Source organism: Carcharodon carcharias, chromosome 1, assembly GCF_017639515.1.
Source record: "Carcharodon carcharias isolate sCarCar2 chromosome 1, sCarCar2.pri, whole genome shotgun sequence".
Classification (NCBI taxonomy): Eukaryota; Metazoa; Chordata; class Chondrichthyes; order Lamniformes; family Lamnidae; genus Carcharodon; species Carcharodon carcharias.
The window spans coordinates 146,946,171-146,970,064 of NC_054467.1; the positions used below are offsets into that span (position 1 = coordinate 146,946,171).

The 23,894-nt window shown below is 42.9% G+C and overlaps 1 protein-coding gene across 1 annotated transcript in view; it reads right to left on the bottom strand.

Annotated features, from left to right (window-relative positions):
- Positions 1–23,613, bottom strand: part of gabra4 (gamma-aminobutyric acid type A receptor subunit alpha4) — a 69,437-nt gene extending 45,824 nt beyond the window's left edge. Inside the window, exons 1-7 of the mRNA XM_041183052.1 lie at positions 23,531–23,613; positions 23,238–23,356; positions 22,440–22,507; positions 21,659–21,879; positions 21,464–21,546; positions 20,637–20,780; positions 20,283–20,435 (exon numbers count right to left, since the gene is read on the bottom strand). Of these exons, the coding sequence (XP_041038986.1) occupies positions 20,283–20,435; positions 20,637–20,780; positions 21,464–21,546; positions 21,659–21,879; positions 22,440–22,507; positions 23,238–23,356; positions 23,531–23,613 (871 nt within the window). The remainder of the gene's footprint in view (positions 1–20,282; positions 20,436–20,636; positions 20,781–21,463; positions 21,547–21,658; positions 21,880–22,439; positions 22,508–23,237; positions 23,357–23,530) is intronic.
- Positions 23,614–23,894: the final 281 nt, after the last annotated feature.

Here is a 23,894-nt window from a genome sequence, read left to right on the forward strand (position 1 = left end):
TACGGAATTTTAAGTCCAAATTACGTTCATCGCAAGTCAATTTAGAAGCAAGCCCCTAACCACAAAGCTGGCCATATCCCCAGGATAAATTAATAATCAATCAGTAGGGGTTTCCACCAATTGTGTGTGTTTGTGGGCCTTTGAGGTGGTTCAAAAATTAATCTTGTTCATTTGGGAGCGTTTTAAAAGCGTTTTAATGTAATTTAATTTTAATTTACTAAGAAATTGACTGCTGTACCCTAATATAACTAGGGAATGGTTCTGTATCATAGTTAAGTCATTTTAAGTCATTTAAAATCAGGTTGCTCAAAGCTGGTAGATTGATCCTGCGATTAAAAATGCTTATCTGTTCTGATAAACCTATTTCCAGCTATATTAATGGAACCCCACTGAATTACCACTCTTAAATACATCAAAGAATATTTCTTAAAGCAATCTTTTTGGAAATTACACCTTAAAACACTGCCTGATTATACTGGCTCTTGGCAGGTTTTGTATTTAGTAATATACAAATTAGTTTAAATGCAAACTCAACCAAAAAAGCATTTATCAAAATGGACATAATTTTAGGCACAATTTGAGCCCATTTTACTGTTTCCGCCAGAAACAGAAACTCCACAGCATGTCTTGAGCAATCACATCTTCCTTCAATAATACTAAATTCACCAATGTACAAATCTGCGCCTTGTTGTGTCAGCTTTATTCCCTCATGGGTGAAAGTGATTGAATGTTGAGTATATCTGCAGTTAATGTTACAGCAAATGTGTGTCCCACTGCATTTTCATTCTAGCTCCATATCTCCCTGTATCTCAACATCTACATTCAGGGCTGTCAACTTTCCTGAAGCTGTTAGGTTACCTGTTACTTTCTTGTTGGTTTTCCAAATATGGTTTCCATATCATTAGCATCACTGTTGATCCCTGAGGTTTCTCAGAGAAATGTTATTCAAATCATAGACTTATAATTCCACAAATTCTAACGAAGATCCCGTGAAGACAATTGGAAATTGTCAACGACATTTCTTACCAGTAGAAAAGCTCTTCAACTCTGAATCTGTCTCCTTGAAAAAAATCTTTTTTTATTTCTTTCAGGTAAAGACATGTTTTATCTTTCAATACATTTTCTATTTTTGGGTACTTTTCAGTAACTAAAGCTCAAGATTGTTTAGATATTGCATTCAACAGTATAGTACAAAAATTCATAATTTGATTGACTGTAGTTGGCCATTGGTAGGGTTATATTTTGTATTCTTACCATGATTATAAAATGGATGCCTTTCTGTTCAATGACAGTGAGCCAAGAATACTATTTCACTGATAGTCATTATCATCACGTACATTACAATATGGCGAGAAGGCAAAAAACTAGTTTCAAGTACGGTGGGATCGTATGATAGTGTCCGCCATGGTGGAACGTGAAACTTGCTGGAGGCTGGTGTGAACCCTCTTTGCAGCCCAATAATGGGATGCAAAGTAAGGCCTGATCAGGAACGACCCCCCATGCCAGATTTATCGTTATGCCAGTGGGAAAACATGCTGGCCTAGAACATGTCTGGACAAGTGTGATGTGCAGAAGTCGGGACTTACCGTTAGGGCCTTGCTTAGATCGCGGACATCTGAGGAGCAGAAGATGCTGGAGCCCTACAGCTACTGGACCCTGGAGGAACACATGCATCGCATGCTGGCTGGATTTCTGTGGCTATGGCTTCACCACGAAGCAGTTCATGGAAGGTGGAAGGTCTCCATTGATGTCTCGGGTCTGCTTCGGAACATCACAGTCTTGGGCTGCAGCAGATAATCAGCGGGGTGGAGGGGGAGGGACAGAAAGATCTAGGTGTGACTAGGAGAGTAAGTTGTACTGGGGGGAGGGTGAGGTTGGGGGGGAAGAAGGGGTCGAGGGGGTGAGGTTGCGAGGGGGAGAAAGGGTTGGGGGGGTGAGGTTGGGAAGGGGCAGGTGGGTGTAAAGGAGGGTGAAAAGGAGGAGAATGTGGCAAGCAGGGAGGAAGGTGTAAGGGAAGGAGTCTGGGGAGAAGCTGGGGTTTGGAAGGGGGGAGAAGGAATTTATGGCGGGAAGAAGTCCGGGGATGGGGAAGGAGTCCGGGGAAGGAGGCAGCAAGAGTGGAGGAGTGAGTAAAAGGGTGGAGGATGTCCAGGTGCACATGCAAGGGAGGAGTCTGTGGAGTCAATGACTTCCTCCTTGGGAGCGAACTGAGGGTGGGCGTGGTAGGAGGGAATGATGTGATGAGAGAGGGGACAGAGGAAGTCAGAAGTGTGGGAGGGTGAGGGTGCATCGGAAGCAGTAGAAGAGCCGGCGAGGGTGGTTGTTGCAGACTTTGGGGCAGGCACGGACCCTGCGGTTGGGAAGGAGGAGGTTGCGGAAGTCAATGTGGATGGGGGTGGGATTCTCAAGAAGGTAAGGAATGTACACATTCACTTGCATGTCCTGGATCGGCAAGGGTTCTGGTTGGTAGGTGACAGTGTGGAGGTGAAAGGTGATGCCAGAGTGGTAGACTGTGATTGGGGAAAAGGACATGGGTGACTGGAGGAGAGGAAAGGACACAGTAGTGGAGCAAAACTCTGACTACAGCCATCATTGTCGAAATCGAAAGTGAGCAGAGTCTCGTGTTGGGCAGGCACAGGTGCTGCATGGGAATGTGATCAGTGTGCGGAGACGCAGCTCAGCTCAGATGGACAACTGAAGGAGAACCCCAGCAGGCAGCATTGAAAATGCTCAGGACAGTGAGATGTGTGAGATGGAGGAAGCTCCGTGTCCATGGGAGAGTGGTTGCACAAGGCTCCAAAAGGCCCTGCCACACACACACCTCTCTTCAGAATCATTCATGGTCTGGCTGCATGCAACTGAACTGCTAGTTGTGTGGGGGATGAGGGGGGGGGGTGATACAGTGGGAGGACTTGCAAAGCCTGTCAGTGAAGCTGAAAGACCCCATTACACATCATTCAGTGAAAGTGAATACATTTCCAGATTGTAAAGTGACAAAATGTGTTCACTTGTCCAGCCACTTGTGATCAGAATTTCTTAACTTTTCTAGGTCTTTTGCATCTTCTCAGTGCTGCCCTGACATCCCCGGCAGGGGTGGAAACAGCCTGTTCAATGGTTGGCCCTGTTACCTCTGATGACTTTGGCATGTGTCCTCTGTAGACTCAAGGCCTTGGGCCCTGGCATGCTTTGGCTGTCCTCCTGTGGGCCAGCTGCTCCCTCTGCAGTGACATAGGATGAGGTTGAGGAGGGTCACAGGCAAAGGGTACTCGGAGAGAGCAGACAGCCTCTGAGATTCCTGAGTGGATGACCCTGGGGTGTCCAGCTGCCGCTCCTCCTCCCTTCAGATGCTCGAGGGCCCCAGCCAACTCCTTGAGGGGAAGGAGCACCTGGAGGGACATTGAGGTGCCCCGTTTCCCTCTCACGTCGCCACTGCAGGAACTCACCCATGGCTATCACAATGGAGTGCAGGTCTGCGCGCATCTCTACGTTCTACTGAGCCAGGGTCTCCATGATGTCCTCCATCCTCCGCATGGAGACCTCCATACGGGCACATGTGGGCACCACTTCATCAGAGAGCAGGCGGATGCTCTCCTCCGACTCACAAGCCACTCTGTGGAGGGCTTCCAACAGCTCAGTGTGATGTTCCCCTGCTTTCTGCTGACTCTCCATAAGTTAGAAGGCCGAATCTGACTCAGACCTCACAGGTGCCTCTTCCCCAGCACTCAGTGGACTGCTGGGGAGCTCGGCTGAACCTGCCTCCTCCTGCTGTGGACACATATCCATGTGGTGACCACTAGATTGTGAATCCGAGTGTACTCTAGATGTAGGTCCTACCGAGGTATGTGTCTCTGCCCTGGTGCAGGGTGTGGGTAAGCGCTGTGACAGGTCTTCCAGGCTGCTTATTTCCAGCTCTTCAATGGAGGGGATTCCTCTTATCTGGAGGTGAGGACCTGGATGGAGCTGAGGGACTGACTGGCTGAGGGTGTCGGTCGCTGGGCAGAGCTCCCTGTGAACCAAAGTAGAGATAATTAGTGCATATCAGCAGAGTCAAAAGCAGGAGAGAGAGCACTCACAGTTGCATTGTGAGACGGATGATGTGGTACAGGATTCTCACATAGGTGTTCGCTGCCAACCTCACTGTCACCACCAGCACGGTCCACACCCTCACCAGTCAGCGTGATGGCACGCTGCTCAGAATGAGGGAGAGGGCCTTAATTTGGGAGTGTGTGAGTTGAGAGTGATGAGGTGGTTGACTTATCTTGGCAGAACAGATGAGAAAATTAATTCTCTTCCTGAACTGAATGGCTGACCTCATCTGTGCTCTGTTGATGCTAACCGCTGCTGCCACCACCTCCCAGGCCAGATTGGTAACACTGGTAGACCTCCTGCAGCCAGAGCAGGGGTAGAGGACATCACGGCAGCCTTCCACTGTGTTCAGCAGGCACCCCAGAGTGGTATCACTAAATTTGGGGACTGCCATCTGCTTTGCTTTTGGGGCCATCTGTCGCCTGGAGCAGTCTTGGTCTGTAGAGCAGGATTTTTACATCGTTGGGCGGGCGGCCTGGGAGAGGCCACAAAACCGACTGCCACCTGTGATCAGGCCCCTACCACAATTTCACACTGGCTGACCAATTAACGCTGCAGCATTTAGCACTGCTGGGGTGGGGGTGGGAGGTGGGTGAGCATGGAAGTTGCACATGCACTTGGGCACAGAGCTGTCTCAGGGAGCTGAAGATTTATAATATTACAAATAAAGATTTAAAACGTAAGGTCAACATATCCCCTCATGTGACTATCACATGAGCAGAAACATGTTTTAAATGAGATTTAAACATTTTTATTTTATTTTTAATTCCTGATGGAAACCTCATCCCGCCTGTGGAGTTTGGACGGGGAGCGAAAATTTGCATTTAATTATTACGTTAATGACCTTAATAGGCCTGTTAATTGTCAGCAGGTGTGCTGCTGACTCCCACGCATGCCTGCCGACTGAAATATTGCACAAGTGCACGATGACATCAGGATACTCGAGTCTTTTTACGCTCAAGCGTGTTGGGCGCATACCAAACGAAAATTCCTGGCCATGAAGTAGGCATGCGCTCTGGTGCACTTTAAATATGGCTCCTGTAGTGAGGAAGCACTGAGGTCATGGCACAGCGTGAAAATTCGAGCCTGCCTGCCAGAAATCCAACATGTTTCCTGTGAATGCATTATTAATGAGGCTGGACGCACCGGAATTGGATGATATGGTGTGAAAACCCGCCATTGCGTCCAGCGGGTAAAACGATTGTTTTCCTGCCTGCTATCATGCTCAATGCAAATCTGGGATGATTCCAGCCCTAGTCTCAGTAATCATGACCATGACGATTACCATTGATTGTAAAAGACCCATCTGGTTCACTAATGTCCTTTAGGGAAGGAAATCTACTGTCCTCACCTAGTCCGACTTAACGTGTGATTCCAGACCCACATCAATGTGGTTGACTCTTAAGTATCCACTGAAATGAACTAGCAAGTCACTCAGTTCAAGGGCAATTAGGGATAGGCAACAAATGCTGGCCTTACTAGTGATGCCCACATCCCATCAAAAGAAAAAGGAACTTCTGGATCTCTCTTTTCAATCTGATTTTACCGCTTTTTCACTGCCTTCTTTTAGGCAACCCTGAAGTATGAGCATTGGAAGAGTGACTTTAAACATATCATTTTGAACATTGCTGTTAGCTCCAAGTGTGGACACTGAAATTGCGGAGCGGCAGCTGATTCCAAAATAGATAATTGGAGACCTAAAACATGATCCCAGTTACAGGTTACTGAAAGGTTGTTGCACTGGAAGGAGTGTGTCCAATTGGCAAAGGGCACAACCAATATTTTTATCGTGCACAGATTTGGTGGCCCTTTCCCTAGAAGACCTCTTCAGGGCAGAGGGAAAGCCAGGGAAAAGAATATCCCCACTTTCATTAAATTACATTGTTAAAACTATTCCTCATACAGGTTATTATTTTTATCCTGTTTTGTACCTGGGGAGCTGACCTGAAGTGTTAGGTCTGGTTCAAGCAATGCAATCACCATGGTCTATCCTCTCTTCACTGAAAGGTAAAAGTCTTCTCATCAGCTTTAGCTTTAGGATTTCCACTGGTTGCCACCATTACCAAAACCGCAAACACTTTCTTTTTTCAACACATTTATAATTTCATAAGTGATAGTAAGCAGGGTAAATCTGGCATTCATTTATGATGTTGCTACAGGTAACAACAACCAAACCAAATCATTTCCACGGGTTATCAAAGTGTATGCTGCGTGAATATTCATAATCAACCTAGTGCCATGACACTTGCAGGATGATCTGCTGCTCCTAAATGCTGTTTGATGTAAATTATAACATGAAGATCAATAGCCTCATTTTTAATTGAGCCTGCAATTCCCCAAAGAGAAGATGTTTGGAATTCCTGAAGTTCCAATTTATCTATGAATATAAGTTATTTTTCTACTATTTTCTGTTTTCTAGAACAAAATTTGTACTAAAACTCATTTTTCCTTAAATTGATGAAAATAACTCTTATGAAATAGATCTAGAGAAAGCTATAAAAAGCTTGAAACAGCCAAAAGATAATTTAGCATACTTGTTTAGGTGCACAAATCCTAATGCTGTACTCAATTAATTAACTTTGCACCCCTCAATCTCAAAGCAAAATAAGAACAGGAAATCCAATTGTCACTACTATCTCATAATGACATTGGCTAATGTTGCAATATGGATTATTTTCACTGCACTTTTAATGTCAATACCTTCAGCACATTCCTGCTCTATCATGGCAGATGTAAGGTGATAAAATCAATGCTCTGTTTTAGAGGAAATGAAGTTATAACCACAACTGGAATTAAATTAACTTGCAGATACTAATAGTCAAAATGATTATGGGAATTGTTTTACTGATACATCGCCTTATATGGCAATTTTTGTTACAATTTATAATTTTGTCTTCACACTAACTTTATGCAGGAACAATGGGAAAATTTTTCCCCCATCGGGGGATTGTCCGGGGGTGGGCGGGGGCGGGCATGAACCCGATTGGCGCCCCTCATCGGGGCTGCGCCGCCATTTTACGTGGGTGGGCCAGGCCCGCCCACCATGATGCTCATCCGGAAATGCTGAGCGCTCCCTGTGCGGGCAGGGGGGGATTCCCTGAGTTCGGGCCTGCGCACTTTCGCGCATGCACGTGAAAGAGTGCAGAAATCACCCTGAGGCACAGAAGCACCTCAGGGAAATCAGTTGGTCATTTAAAACCTGAAATGAAGCATTTAAAAACTTCTAAAACATGTCCCCTCATTTGACACGGTCACATGAGCTGGGACATGTCAAAGAGTTATTTAAACATTTTTTACTGAATTTTAAAACCCTTCATGAAACCTCATCTCGCCCATGGATGCAGTTTCATGAAAAATGCGAAGGCCGCCTGGGCTCTTAAGGTTGGACAGGCAGCTCAGTTAATTGCTTTAATTAGCTTTTAACAGATCTTAATAGGCCTTTGACAGTTCGGCGGGCACGCAGCCAACTCGGCTGCGCACCCACCGAACTGGAAATCTAAGTGATGCGCGGTGACGTCGGGATGCATGCCCGACATCACCGCGCGTCATTTTACGCATCAGCGAGCAGGCCCCGCTCCTGCTCGCCAACTGGAGAATTCAGCCCAATGTATAACTAAAAATGTGCATTGGTTTGCCAAGGTGAAATGTTCCAAACGTTTCTTATTTATGATCACTTTGTTTAATCACTTACACAATAAGATCTAGAAATTTGAAGATGTTGTGCCTTTTTTGGAGGTGCAAAGCAGGATCCAAATCTTTCAAAATGGTCAACAACATGTGCGGGCACATTCTGAGAAGGAGATGTATTGTTCGTCATAGGCAGCAAAAATGGCAGCCAGAGTATGTATCTGAAACATTTATTAGGCTTTTTACATGAGCATATTAGTGGCCTAATGAGGCTTTAATGCTCCCCTCTACCAGATTGGTTCAGTCAACACCTGGGCAGCTGCATTCAGAAAAACTTGCAGCCCTTAACAGAGTATCTGCAGGCTGGCACCAAAAAGATTTTTTTTTTCAAAATGCTTATGTATAGATGGAGCCAGGAGGAGAGGAATGCTCCTACCAGTTCAATTTAAACATAGGCCGCTGTTGGTTCCCTCTCCTCATCGCTGTCTCCTCCCTCTCTTGGCCACTGCCTCCTCACCTCCCTCCCAATCACTGCCTCCTCCCTCTGACAATTGCTTTCTCAAACCCTGTCCCAAACTCTCCCTTGACCTCTTTCCCAACTAGCCCCCTACCATTCTCAATCACTCCCTTGGCCCTTTTATGGGTTACCCTTTCCCTTCTGATCATTCCCTTTTCTCAGTTACTCCTTCCATTACAAGTCCTACCTGAGGACATGACCTGCAAAACAGCAGCCTGGAAATCAAATAGTTTTCACCGGTGAGCTGCATGGAGAGACCTAGCGGGCATATGCAGCTCACCAATTTAACAGAGACACTAGATCCATTAGCAGGGGGTAAAATTAACCTACGTCCACTGAAATTAATACGGACAGCACATTATGCTCAATTTTATAATTGTGACATACAACCACTTAGTAGCTAAATGAGCTGCTGTGTGGCTGCACACTCAGTAGTGGCCCAAGTTCCTTCAAGGCTAGCACCAATTAAAGTTAGCCCTCACCTCTTAAAAGGGTTCTAGTTGCAGCAGCTCATTCAACTGGTGGGGAAACATGTTAGGAGCAGGAATGATCCAGAGTAATGTGGAAGCAGGCCAGAGAGAGGGCTCTTAAAGTTATTAGTGCAGGAAGTTGAAAGGAGGATCTGTTATTGCTGGTTTGTCTCAGGATTCATTGACTTCTTATTCTAGAAGAGATCTTCCTGGAAGCAATGGTCTTTTACTATGCTAACTATTTACAAAGGTTAAATAAGACCAAGACATAGCTGGAGTTTACACTCTGAGATTCTTCACACTCACCTCCCCTCAGTGACTGACATCACTGTGACATGGTTCCTTACGTACATGCTATCATTACAATTAACCCTTTACTCTACAGAGGATAGAGAGGTATCTAACTACAGGGATACAGGAGGCCCTCCAGACAGTCACTACAAAGGCAATGGGAGCAGACAGCTCCAGGGGTCAATGCCAGAAGTCTAGTTCTGAGGGCCTGGATACAGTGCCAGGAAATAGTCAATGATCTCACATGAATGGTTAAGATCAATTAATTCATTTTGGCATGCTATATCCTACCAACTGCACCACCAGTCTCACACACTGATTAGTGCACATCCAGCATCACTCACCCGTCAACAGATCTAGCAATCCTAAACAACCATATGCTCCACCTCACCCTCAAGCACTTGGCACTACTGTAAGCCTCACACCCATATCTTAGAGCTTCCACATGCACATTAAACACATTGCAACATGCTTACTGGCACTTCTCCCTCTCTTCTGCAGTACTCCTGCAGCCAGTGAAGTGACAGAATGCAGCTGTAACAAAATGTCAGCTCTCTGACGGCTATTTAGTGTGAAAAATTTTCTAAACTCAGTTAAATGAGCAAAACATTCAGGCTAATAAGTAGCAAGTAACATTCACAACACACATGCCAGGCAATGGACATCTCCAAGAAGAGATAAGTTAACCATATCCCCTTGAAGTTACTATCAGTGAAACACCGCCCCCACCCCCCCTGCCCATCGACATCCTAAGTGTTATTATTGACCAGAAACTTAAATACTGTGGCCACAAGATCCAGCCCGAAGCTGGAAATTCTGCAGGAAGTTATAACCTCCTGACTGCACAAAGCATGTCCACCATCCACAAGGCACAAGTCAGGAGTATAGTCGAATATTCCCTACATGCCTGGATGAGCGCAGCTCCAATGACTCTCAAGAAGCTCAACTTCATCCAGGACAAAGCAGCCAGCTTGATTGATAACCCATCCAAAGCCTTAAACATAATGTTCCTCCATTACTGGTGCACAGTACCAGTAGTGTGCGTCATCTACAAGATGTATTGCAACAACACATCAAGGCCATTTCACAGCAGCTCCCAAACCCATGACCTCTGCCACCTAGAATGACAAGGGCAGCAGATGCATGGGAACACCTCCACCTGCAAGTTCCCCTCCAAGTCACACACCACCCTGACTTGGGACAATACTGCCATTCCTTCACTGTTGCTGGATCAAAACCCTAGAACTCCCTTTCTAACAGCACTGTAGGTATATCTACACCACATGGACTGCAACGATTCAAGAAGGCAACTCAGCACCACCTTCTCAAGAGAAGAGCAAGAAATGCTGACCATGCCAGTGATGCTCACATCCCATGAAAGAATAAAAAAGGCTCCAAGAATTCCCTGCAGCCAAAACTAATGTCTAGAGTCTTACCTACTTGTGCCTGCATTTTGAGTGTTAGTGGCATGTTTTTCTGTGCAGGCTTAAGAAGGACGAATCAAATGCTCTCAGGCACCAATTTCCTGAAAGGGCTGTCATACAGGCAGGATACTTATTTACATATGAATGCAGCACACATTTCAAATGGCTGCCAGAGGTGCTTAACAAGCATCTTAAGCAATATGGTGAAGTCCTTTTTTGTGTGCACATCCGACATTTGATGTCTGTTTACAAGATCAATAAGCAGAACACCAATTTTGCACCTGAAAACTGAGCAAAACACAAAGAAATTTCTACCCAATTTTGTCCTCAATCGTACTTAGTTACTATAGAATGTAGGTTTATCTGATGCAGAGCAAGAAAACTCTTGTTACAAGATCCTTTTACACTGATGGGTTTTGTTTATAGATTGTAAAGAATTTTTTTAAAATTCTTTCACTGTTTGTGGAATTTCTGGACTAATCAGAATTACTGTCAAAATCAAATCGATGGCTTTAAGTGGTAGGAAAGACAATATCTAATTTTTAATTCTGCCACACTGCTCAATGGTATGAACAAAGAAACAGTACCACCTTGCCAGAACTAGAAATGGTTTTGAAAAATTAGACAACTCCAAAATAGATTTTGAATGCTAGAAAGGTATTTTTTTACAGGATAGATAGAATAATTTACAAAAGAAGTATGGAACAAGATGGATACATGGGCTTGAATTTTACCTTTGGTGGATGTGGACGATTGGCAGGCATGGGAGCAGTCAGGAAATGGGCCCCCGACCACGATTTAACGTTGGCTGACCAATTAACGGCCAGCCAGCGTGAAACGCGTGCTGAAAAGCTCAGCGTGCCGGGGTGGGAGTTGGGGGAGGGCAGGCGATGATGTTTCCACAGGTGGGGGTGAGCGCTGCGAGAAAGCTCCATGAAAGCAGACAGCGGCTTCAGGGAGCTGAATACCTGAAAATGCTAAAATAAAGAGTTAAAGAGGTGCACAATCAATCACCTGAAAATATAGCTGATAAAAATGCTGTCCGCACATATTTATTTTAATTTTATTTCATAACGGAGATTTCATCCCACCCTTGGTGAGGTTTGTTGAAAAATGCAAAGGCTGCCTGGCCGATTCACCCGTCCGCCAACCATAAGGTTGGACGAGCCACGAAGGATCAGAGGCAAATGTGCGTTAATGAGCTTAATTGCCCCCTTAATTGTTGGAAGGCGCACTTTCGATTTTTGTGTGTGCCCGCTAAGTGAAATATCACTTACCCGACATCTTCACTTGCGATTTTACACCCTATCAGGTCAGGAGCACGCCTGCTCATAGAAATAAAATTCTGCCCAGGGGATGAGGGCCATTGTCTATGTGAGGAGTGGACACCAACACAGGCTGGTTTGGCCAAACAGTCTGTTTCTACGTTGCACTTGCTGTATACATAAACATCATAAGGAAGGACTACAGGGTACTGTACATAGTTTGTCTCTGCATTGGAGAAGTTTTAAAAGGATGATACCATAACTCAGAGGTTATTCCTATCAAGGACAGTTGAACAGTCTTCTTTTTCTCAGAAAAGGAATACTGAAGGGTGACCTGATAAACCACTTTAAAATTACCAAAAGATATGATAGGGTAGATGTAGAGAAGATACTTCCACATGTGTGGTGGCCAAAACTAGGTGCTATATATATGAGATACTCATTAATAATCCAATAGGAAATTCTGAAGAAATGTTTTTACATAGAAAAGGTTTTGAATGTGGAATTCACTAGCACAAGGAATAGTTGAGGTGAATAGCATAGATGTAGTTAAGAGAAAGATAGGTAAACACATCAATAAGAGAGGAATACAAGATTATGCTGAAAGGGTCAGAAGATGAGGGGTGGGTGGAGGCTGTTGTGGAGCATTAATCAGTTCAGCTGAATGGCCTGTTTTTGTGATGTACATTCTATGTAATTATTGAGAACTGACCTGGTGTCTCTAAACCTACAGCAATGACATCAAATGACAACATGGAATTCATGTTTTGATTAACGTATTAATTTGTCGGTATTTGGCATAGCACTGTGCATCAGTAGAGTAAAATTGACAGAACCAGTCTAACCACCCAGAGCTACAACTTCTGTCAGACACTGCATTTATCCCAACTTAGCAAAAGTCTGTAGTGTACGAAACAAAAACAAAAATACCTGGAAAAACTCAGCAGGTCTGCAGCATCTGCGGAGAGGAACACAGTTAATATTTCGAGTCCTTATGGCTCTTCAACAGAACTAAGGGAAAATAGAAAAGAGGTGAAATATAAACTGGTTTAAGCGGGGTGAGACAGGTAGAGCCTGGATAGAGGGCCAGTGATAGGTGGAGATTGCCTAAAGATGTCATAGACAAGAGGACAAAGAGGTGTTGATGGTGGTGATATTATCTAAGAAATGTGCTAATGGTGACATTAAGGGTAGAAAGCAGGATGAGCAAGGTACAGATAACCCTAGTGGGGGTGGGGGGAAGGGATCAAAATAGGCTAAAAAGTAGAGATAAAACAATAGATGGAAATACATTTAAAAATAATGGAAATAGGTGGGAAAAGAAAAATATATACAAATTATTGGAAAAAGGGGGATTGGAAAGGGGGTGAGGATGGAGGAGAGAGTTCATGATCTAAAGTTAAAAGCAAAAAACTGCAGATACCGGAAATCCAAAATGAAAATAAAAATACCTGGAAAAACTCAGCAAGTCTGACAGCAGCTGTGGAGAGGAACACAATTAACGTTTCGAGTCCATTTGACTCTTCAACAGAACTAAGTAAAAATAGAAAAGAGGTAAAATATAAGCACTAATCTAAAGTTGTTGAACTCAATATTCAGTCCGGAAGGCTGTAAAGTGCCTAGTCAGAAGATGAGGTGCTGTTCCTGCAGTTTGCTTCACTGGAACATTGCAGCAGGCCAAGGACAGACATGTGGGCATGAGAGCAGAGTGTTGTGTTGAAATGGCAAGCGACAGGGAGGTCTGGGTCATGCTTGCAGACAGACCAAAGGTGTTCCGCAAAGTGATCACCCAGTCTGCGTTTGGTCTCTCCAATGTAGAGGAAACCACATTGGAAGCAGTGAATGCAGTAGACTAAATTGAGGGAAGTACAAGTGAAGCATTGCTTCACTTGAAAGGAGTGTTTGGGCCCTTAAGCGGTGAGGAGGGGGGAAGTAAAGGGGCAGGTGTTGCATCTTCTGCGGTTGCATGGAAAGGTGCCGCTGTGTTCAGCTCTACCTGTCCTTCCCCCCCTTAAACCAGCTTATATTTCACCTCTTTTCTATTTTTCCTTAGTTCTGTTGAAGAGTCATGCGGACTCGAAACGTTAACTGTGTTCTTCTCCGCAGATGCTGTCAGACCTGCTGAGTTTTTCCAGGTATTTTTGTTTTTGTTTTGGATTTCCAGCATCCGCAGTTTTTTGCTTTTACTCTAGTGTACTAAATGTTTGTATCCGATCTTAATAGCCCACCCAGTCTGGCTCAGGCTTTAAAGCTTATCCTAGCTCTTCTGTCTTTTCTGGCCTATCTGGCTTACTTTCTAGTTCTCACATTACAATTTGCGCCACATTTTCTTAGCCAAATGCAGCTTAATAATAACTTATAACAACCCAAATGACACAGAACTTTTGAACTGTTTTATATTCTTTGTAGAAGTCACAGAGTCACAGAAATGTTACAGGGCAGAAGAAGCCCATTTGGCCCATCATTTCTGCAATTCCTCTCCTAATGAACAATTCACATAGTGTCATTCTCCCAACTTTTCCCCTGCACATTGTTCCTTTTTAGATAGCTTTTTAATTCCCTTTTAAATGCTTCAGTTGAACACTGCTTCCACCACACTCTCAGGCAGTGCATGCCACACTTTAACCACTCACAGCATGAAAATGTTGTCCTCAAATTGCTTTTGCCTCTTTTACCAATTACCTGTACTTTAAAACTGTGCCCCTTATTCTTGATACTTTTGCGAGTGGGAACACTTTCTCCCTATCTCTTCTGTTCATACCCCTCATGGTTTTGAATACCTCTATCAAGTCTCCACTCACCATTCTCTTCACCAAGGAAAACAGTCTTGATTTCTCCAATCTACCTTTATAACTGAAACAAAAACAGAATTACCTGGAAAAACTCAGCAGGTCTGACAGCATCGGCGGAGAAGAAAAGAGTTGACGTTTCGAGTCCTCATGACCCTTCGACAGAACTTGAGTTCGAGTCCAAGAAAGAGTTAAAATATAAGCTGGTTTAAGGTGTGTGTGTGGGGGGTGGAGAGAGAGATAGAGAGTGAAGTGGAGGGGGGGGGTGTGGTTGTAGGGACAAACAAGCAGTGATAGAAGCAGATCATCAAAAGATGTCAACAACAATAGAACGAAAGAACACATAGGTGTTAAAGTTGGTGATATTATCTAAACGAATGTGCTAATTAAGAATGGATGGTAGGGCACTCAAGGTATAGCTCTAGTGGGGGTGGGGAGAGCATAAAAGATTTTAAAATATTTAAAAATAATGGAAATAGGTGGGAAAAGAAAAATCTATATAATTTATTGGAAAAAAATGGAAGGGGGAAACAGAAAGGAAACATCCCCACCCCCTTTCTGTTTCCCCCTTCCTTTATTTTCCAATAAATTATATAGATTTTTCTTTTCCCACCTATTTCCATTATTTTTAAATATTTTAAAATCTTTTATGCTCTCCCCACCCCCACTAGAGCTATACCTTGAGTGCCCTACCATCCATTCTTAATTAGCACATTCGTTTAGATAATATCACCAACTTTAACACCTATGTGTTCTTTTGTTCTATTGTTGTTGACATCTTTTGATGATCTGCTTCTATCACTGCTTGTTTGTCCCTACAACCACACCCCCCCCTCCACTTCTCTCTCTCTCTCTCTCTCTCTCCACCCCCCCACACACACACCTTAAACCAGCTTATATTTTAACTCTTTCTTGGACTCGAACTCAAGTTCTGTCGAAGGGTCATGAGGACTCGAAACGTCAACTCTTTTCTTCTCCGCCGATGCTGCCAGACCTGCTGAGTTTTTCCAGGTAATTCTGTTTTTGTTTTGGATTTCCAGCATCCGCAGTTTTTTTTGTTTTTATACCTTTATAACTGAACTTCCTCATCCTTGAAACCATTCTTATGAATCTTTTCTGCATTCTCTACAATGCCTTCACATCCTAAAATGCAATGCCCAGAACTAGACGTAATACTCCAGCTGATGCTGAACTAGTGTCCTATACAAGTTTAACGAAACCTCCTTGCTCTTGTACTCTATGCCCTTATTAATAAAGCCTAGGATACTGTATGCTTTATTAACTGCTCTCTCAACCTGTCCTGCCAACTTCAATCACTTATACACATATTCACCCAGATCCCTCTGCTCCCACATTCCTTTTAGAAGTGTGCCTTTTATTTTATATTGTCTCTCCATTTCTTCCTACAAAAATGAATCACCTCACATTTCTCCACATTGAACTTCATCTGCCACCTGGTCTGCCCATTCTGCCAACTTGTCTATGTCCCTTTGAAGTTCTACACTATCCTCTTCACAGTTCACAACGCTTCCAAGCTTTGTATCATCCGCAAGCTTTGAAATTATGCCCTGTAGGCCACAGTCTAGGTCATTAATATATATCAGGAAAAGCAAGGGTCCCAACACTAACCTCCGGGGAACTCCACTACAAATCTTCCTCGAGCCTGAAAAATATCAATTAACCACTACTCACTGTTCTGTACTCAGCCAATTCCATATCCATGTTGCTACTGTCTCTTTTATTCTGTGAATTATAACTTTGCTCACAAGTCTGTTGTGTGGCACTATTTGTGACACTTTTGGAAGTTCATGTGCACCACATCAACTGCATTGCCCTCATCATCCCTCTCTGTTACTCTTCAAAAAACTCCAGCAAGTTAGTTAAACATGATCTTCCTTTAAGAAATGCATGCTGGCTTTCTTTAATCAACCTGCATTTGTCCATGTGGTTATTAATTTTGTCCCAAATTGTTGCTTCTAGAAGTCTCCACACCACCGACATTAAACTGACTGCCCTGTGCTTATCTTTACACTTTTTTTGAACAAGGGTGTAACATTTGCAATTCTCCAGTCCTCTGGCACCACTCCTGAGTCTAAGGAAGATGGAAAGCTATCGCCAATGCCTCCACAATTTCTACTCTCACTTTCCTCAGTATTCTTGGATGCATCTGATCCAGTCCTGGTGCCTTATGCAACTTAATTACAGACAGTCTATCCAATTCCTCCTCCTTACTAATTTTGAACCTTTCTAGTGCCTCAATTACCTCTTCTTTCACCAAGGCCTGGGTAGCATCTTCTTCCTTGGCAAAAGCAGATGAAAAGTATTAATATAATACCTCAGTTATGCCCTCTGCCTCCATAAGTAATCCCCTCTTTGGTCCCTAATTGGCCGTACTCCTTTTACCACCCTTTTACTAATTATAGGCCTATAGAAGACTTTGGGATTCCCTTTTATGTTAGCTACCAGTCTCTTTTCATATTCTTTCTTAGCTTCTCTTATTTGCTTTTTCACCTCCCTTCTGAAACTTCTATGTTCAGCCTGGTTCTCAATTGTATTTCCTACCTGACACCTGTCATAAGCACACTTTTTCTTCTTTATCTTAATTTCTAACTTCTTTGTTATCTAGGCAGTTCTGGCTTTGTTTGCCCTACCTTTTCCTTTAGTGGGAATATACATTGACTGTGCCCGAACTCTGTCTTTTTTGAAGGTTGCCCATTATTCAGCTGCCATTTCTCCTACCAACATTTGACTCCAATTTATTTAGCCCAGATCCATTCTTACCCTAATGAAGTTGGCTTCCCCAGTTAATTATTCTTATGCTGGATTGTTCTTTGTCCTTTTCCATAGACAGTCTAAACCTTAGGATACAATGATCACTATCCCCTAACTGTTCTCCCATTGACACTTGATCCACTTGGGCAACCTCATTCCTAAGAATCAATTCTAGCAATGCCTCCTTTCTCTTGGGACTGGAAATATACTACTGTAGAAAATTCTCCTGAACACATGCTAGGAACTGTTGCCCCTCTCTGCAGTAGCACTACTACTATTCCAGTCTATGGTTGGATAATTAAAGTCCCCCATTATAACTACTATATAATTTTTGCACCTCTCTGTAATTTCCTTGCAAATTTGTTCCTCTACATTTTTCTCATTAGCTAGTGGTCTATAGTCTACACCAAGCAACGTAAATGCACTTTTTTTGTTCCTTAGCTCTAGCCAAATAGATTTTGTCCTTGACCCCTCTGGGACAATCTTTTTCTCAGGAACTGCAATGCTCTTACTAATAAATATTAACATTCCCCTTCTTTGTCCTCCTTTTCTATCTTTCCTGAACACCTTGTCTCCAGGGATATTTAGCACCCAGTCCTGCCCTTTTTTGAGCCAGGTCTCTGTTATAGCCACAACATTGTAATTCCACATGGCAATCTGTGCCTGTAACTCCCCAATCTTATTTAGCACACTGTCCATTCACATACATGCACAGGAATCCTAATTTAGACTTTATTACTTTCTCCCTTACTCTGACCCACCTATTACCATACCATTCCTTATTCTAGTGCTATTTATCTCTCCCAGTATTCTGTACACCTTGGTATTACCCTAATATATTATCCCCTGGTTTCCACATCCTAGCCAAGTTAGTTTAAAACCTCCCCAATAGCATTAGCAAATTACCCGACAAGGAGCTCAGTGTCAGCTCTATTTAGGTGCAGCCCATCCAGCCTGTACAGGTCCCATTTCCCCAGAGTCGGTCCCGATGTCCCAAGAATCTAAAGACCCCCCTCATGCACCACCTTTCCAGCCACGCATTCATCCACTTTATCCTCCTATTTCTATACTCACTTGCATGTGGCACTAGGAGTAATCCAGAGATTACTGCTTTTGAAGTCCTGCTTCCTCATTTCCTACCTAGTTCCCTAAATTCTGACTGCAGGACCACATCCCTCTTTCAGCCTATGTCATTCCTACCAATGTAGACCATGAAAAGAGTGCCATGGGCTCTTTATCATTCACCTCAGTAGGTATATGGGGCCTCAGTTTAACATCTCTTCCAAAAGGCAGCACCTCCAATAGTGCAGCATTCCCTCAGTATAGCACTGGAGTGGCAGCCTTTACTTTTATGTTCAAGTCCTATAGTGGCACTTGAATCTGGAACCTTGTGATGCAGGGTTAAGTGTACCACAGCATTTTAAATTGCAAAGCAAAATAAACTCAATATATACAGAACACAAATTAAGTCAATTGAATAATTCAATGTTTGTGACATGCATTGCCAGTGTAGTACCGTCATATAGATAAAGAGATCCCAGGCTGAATTGCATTTCAGCATTGCATTAGCTGACACCAGCTGAGATCTTAAAATTAGCATTAGTGTCTTTACCTAAGGTAGGAAAATTCAACCACATTTCCTTCTTCTGAATACAATCTAATAACTCTGCTGAAACATTGATTGGTGCTTGTGTGTGTGTGCATCTGTGCTTGAACGTGTGTGTGTGTGTGTGTGTGTGTGTGTGTGCGCGTTTGTGTGCATGTGTGTGTGTGTGTGTGTGTGTGTGTGTGTGTGTGTGTGTACCATGTCTCAGGTTCAAACAGGGTTAGTCTCAATCATATTCCTTCCACAATCAACAACAACTTGAATTTATATAGCATCTTTAAAGTGGTAAAATGTACACCAGCAACAATCAAGAGAAAAGCTGAAAAGTAGGAAATAAAGTACTATTTGTCATGTCAAAGTTAGGGATGACTGAATTTGTTAGTTCTGATACAGCATGTGGTACTTAATGAAGGCAACAGAGGTTTCACCTATGAGCTGGCAAGCCGGCGAGAGCCCCATCACCTCTTTTAGTGAAGGCCCACAATATCAATTGCCGCTCAAGTCAATTAACTGGACGGCAGTGGGCCTTCCCCAGGATCAAGGACAGCTGCCAGCTGATCAGGGGCAAGCAACTCTATTGAATGGCAGCGCCATTATGATGTGGTGCTGCTGCCAGTACTACACCCACCCAAGGCATTGTATGGTCACTGGATCCCAGGCCACAGGTGAGTGAGAGTGGGATGATGGGATGGGGGTCATGGAGTGGGGGTCACAGGGCAGCAGGGTGTAGGCAGCAAGGGTAGTGCGGCGCCTTTCAGCACCCCCCTCCCCACCTTCCCGATGTTGGGTCCTTTGATCAGGAACCGAATGCTTTTGAATGAGGGTCACCCCTGGGAGCCTGCAAGTAACCTCAAATGGGTTTGGTTATCATGCTTCTTGCATGGTGAGCCAATCGTTGCACACCACTGGGTTAATACCAGCAGTGGCATGAATGGGCCCTTAAGTCAGCTTTAATTGCCCACTTAAGGGCCTCAATTGATGTCAGGGCAGGAAGGCTGTCCACAGGTCTTCCAGCCACAGACTTAATTGAGGTGGAGGTGGGAAGGCAGCAGGGACCCCACCCTCAACCCTCCCATCTAATTAATTACTTCCACCACCACCAAACCCGCCATGGGCAAGGGCATCAAATTCCACCCAGCCATCCTGTTTATGCTAATCCTAAAACAACAATGTCCTCCAGTCCAGTTCTTGTGAAATCTTTAATTCTTGGCCCAATTCACATTAGCCCATCACCATACCAAAGACTCCTTTGGCTCAGAGTGGAAGTATTTGCACCATACAGCAAATAGCATCCTCAAGACTAAATTAAGAAGTGTGGCAAGAGGAAGCAGTATTGAAAGGCAGCAAAATGTTAAAACTTCAATATTGGATGCGGAGAGAGAGAAATAAAATGAAATGATGTAATAGCACTGTTTCATGTATTAAGAATACATACCAAAAACTGTTCGTGCTGGAACAGACTCCTTATTAATCCAAAAAGAGACTTGAGAGAGAATGACCGTCATAATACAGGGTATATAAGTTTGGATCATGAAATAACCCATTTTCCTTCTCAAGTGAAAATAGACTGTCATCACGACATATTCTCCTAAAAATAGAAAAAAAGTATAGAACTCCTTTCCATGAGTATTGATTTTGGTTTTAATTTGAGTTAGCTGATTTGGATAAAAGTACAATAACAATTTAGCAATGCTTATGTAATATTCAATACAAATATGTCTTCAAAGTGTACTTTGGTGCTCAAAGATTGTGATACTTACTGAAGAAATCCATAAACATATATCCTTACCTGTAATGGATTTAACAGTGCCACTAGATACTGTTTGTCCAACAAGGTCATACTGCACCAAGCTAGAAGACTCTTTGGGTACCTCCACTGATCTTTCAGGACCTTTTGTCCATGTATATATCATCTCACTTTTCGGATATGCATCTAAAACAGATGAAAAACTGAACTTATAGTAATGTTAGTCCTCAATGGTAATGCAACCATCCATGGCACAATGTATCCTGCTGAATTTTCCTCTTTTTAGTTATATTTAAGTGATTAAACTGTCACTTTTCATTGCTAATTCTCTGAACGTTGTTGGAATTCAAATTCTTTATCAACATATATTTTACAATGCAAAAAGACTTATTAAGCATCATTCTTATAGACTTTTAAAAACTATTCCAGTCATTTAAATATTTGAAACATTTCAGTGATGCTATGCAAATCTATTTTGATTTTATAATTATTTAAATAAGGTAAAACAATTATTCAAAAATAGTATAAGGATAATGATCTTATAAGCATTGCTGATGATTAAAAACACATTGCTTTCTGTTCAACTATTTGTTCGTTTTGTTTGTTTTATTCCTTCAAAACAAATCCGAACACAGAAGTAGGATGTAAAACATAGCATTGTGCTGTTCCTTTATAAGAAATAATAATGTATTTGTAACTGTATTTGTGACAAACACAAATATATTTTCCACATAGGTCACAGAAAAATTGGCTTGACAATTTCTAAAGTCCATGCATGATTTCAACAGGGCGTTTAAATAAAATATTGAACACTACCAGTGAACGTTTTCCTTCTATAGTTAAGCCAAAAACAAGACCACCCAACTCACAGCTTCCAAATTTCAGTGGACAAGCATGACCATCCATTGGGAAATCAACAAGTTTCATCGGACATTCTGCACTTATGGTAAGTCTAAAATTAAATACAAAAATCATATAAAATTATTTTAAAATTGAAATTGGCATCTCATTATTTTAGAAATAGTGTTAAAAATGCCTGGCATGATGTAAAGTGCAAAACCTACCTCATAGTGTACAGAATTGTGCCGTTCTGCATGATTCTGAACAGCTTGTTTGGAGCTGTCATGTTGTGGGAAATTGATTTTTTCCCGTTCCTAAAGAACGTATCAGGCGTCCAGACTTTAGTGACCATCATGTTATTGAGGCGAAGAATTTCAATAGGGCCATCGTACTTCAGCCTCTTGTCCACCCAGGTTTGGCGGAAAAACACATCCATTGTATACTCCTTCGATGAAAACGGGAAATAAGCACAAATGGATGACTAAGGTAAAGCACTATGATATAACGTATAACGTAGTTTTAAATAAATGCTGAGTATTATAGCGTTTACTTGGTTTCCCATAGAGCGTGCCATTATGTCACTGTGTTTTCTGCCCATTTCCTGTGTAAAGCCTTAATTGACGTTGAGCCTATTTTAAAGCATTACACAACAGCACGCAGCATTAATTATTAGAAACTACATGGACTACAACACGGAATTGATTTTGATTCTTTTTATGTTTTCCATTCAACTAAAATGAGTGGTGATGTGTTCCGCCATCTGTCCAGTTTATTTCCGAGGTGAACGTTTCCAGTGATTATGTATGGTTGTTCTAAATCCGAACGTTATAATGGTTATTTCTAAATGCAACGCCGACAGCTCTTTGCTGTATGTTTTACTCCAGGCATTAGTATTAATATTTTTCACTTTGGGTAAACGCACGAATTAGACATCATTTTGCCAAAAAAAAGCCTGAAGATGGAATATCTACTTGTAACATTTAAGTTATACAGGTGAAATCCTACCATCTCTACATCAGACACTGGCCCGAAGCTTGTCACGTAGATGTCTGTTTTGACTTCGGTAACAGCACCTGTAGAACAGGAAATGCAAGTCTTACTATTTTAAGACCGACCCCGAAACAAAGGGATGACCTGTAAAAAGTGGACGCTTATACCGTCACCTACACTCAATCATAAATCACAGCATGCGAGCCATCCTCAGCTTTAGATGTATTTCATGTATTCTTTACACTGTCCTTTCTAAATGATAATGACAGTAATCAGCAAGTTACAAGCTTTAGGATCCCAGCTGCTCATATGCTGAATACTCTTCGTTTCGTGCAACAAATGTGCATGCCTTTAACTTTGACAGCCTGCCTTTCTCCCAAGTGTGGCAGGCACACTTTTACATATTTAGTAAAACTAAAACCGTTCCACATCGAAGGTCTTCGGAACAAGGCAGAGGCATACAAAAGATATCGCAAACGCTCCTTTTATACGCTGATGTCAATCATCTGCTGTTAAAGAGCAGAAGCGCTTCACGACGATATGAAATTTGCTACATCTTTTATTATCACCACCAAGCCCTCCAGAGTGAACCGGTGATGCTTCCTACGAACGATGCCTTCGTATTTGATGTATCTGGACACATGAAGGGTGCACATCCACCCCTCTCCCGCTAGAGTAGACTAACAGCCCGGTTTATAATAATGGTGCGGATATAAAAAGGCAAAATGTTACCATCATTCCAAAAATACAAGATCATGCAATTTGCCCTCATGAGTCAAGCTGCAGAGGTCGAAAATAAAGGTTCTCCCGTACCCCCGAATCCAGGTCGCAATCTGTTGTCATAGCCGTCCAGCAGTCTGTCCAGTATACGTGTAAAATTTTCTGGATATAATTTCTCGTCCTTCTTGATCTCTCCAGGGCTCTCACCTATGCTGCAAAGTGAATGTATAAAACCGAAGTGACCACACAATGACAAGGCAAGGGCTCTTTGCTGTACACCTGATATTGATCTTTTGGACCCGAGCGCCGTACAGAGAGTGAAGGCAAGTCGATCCGATAAACATTATGAAATAAAGCGAAAGCATTGGTTTCCTTCCATTACTTACCACGCTGTCACGTAGATAAAGTAAAGCAGAGTGGGAATATAACTGGAAGACATCCTGATCACAGTGTCCTTGGCAGGAACCATCTTTGCATGCCATACTTTAAGCCTCTTCCCGATCCCCGTCGCCAATTGCCTTGTCCTGAGGAGAGATCACAGCCGTGAGAAAAGGCACATGGACACTCGTGTTTATGGATTGGTGCCTCCCTTCTCTCCTGTCAGGCAATGGCTCTCGCATCAGCCCGATACACTTGCCCGAATCTTTGACTTTTAGCAGCTGTTGTGCAGCGATCGACGGCGATGGACTGGGAGTACAGGGTCAGAACTAAAATGCAACTTAATATCACACCACATTTATCAGAAACTCT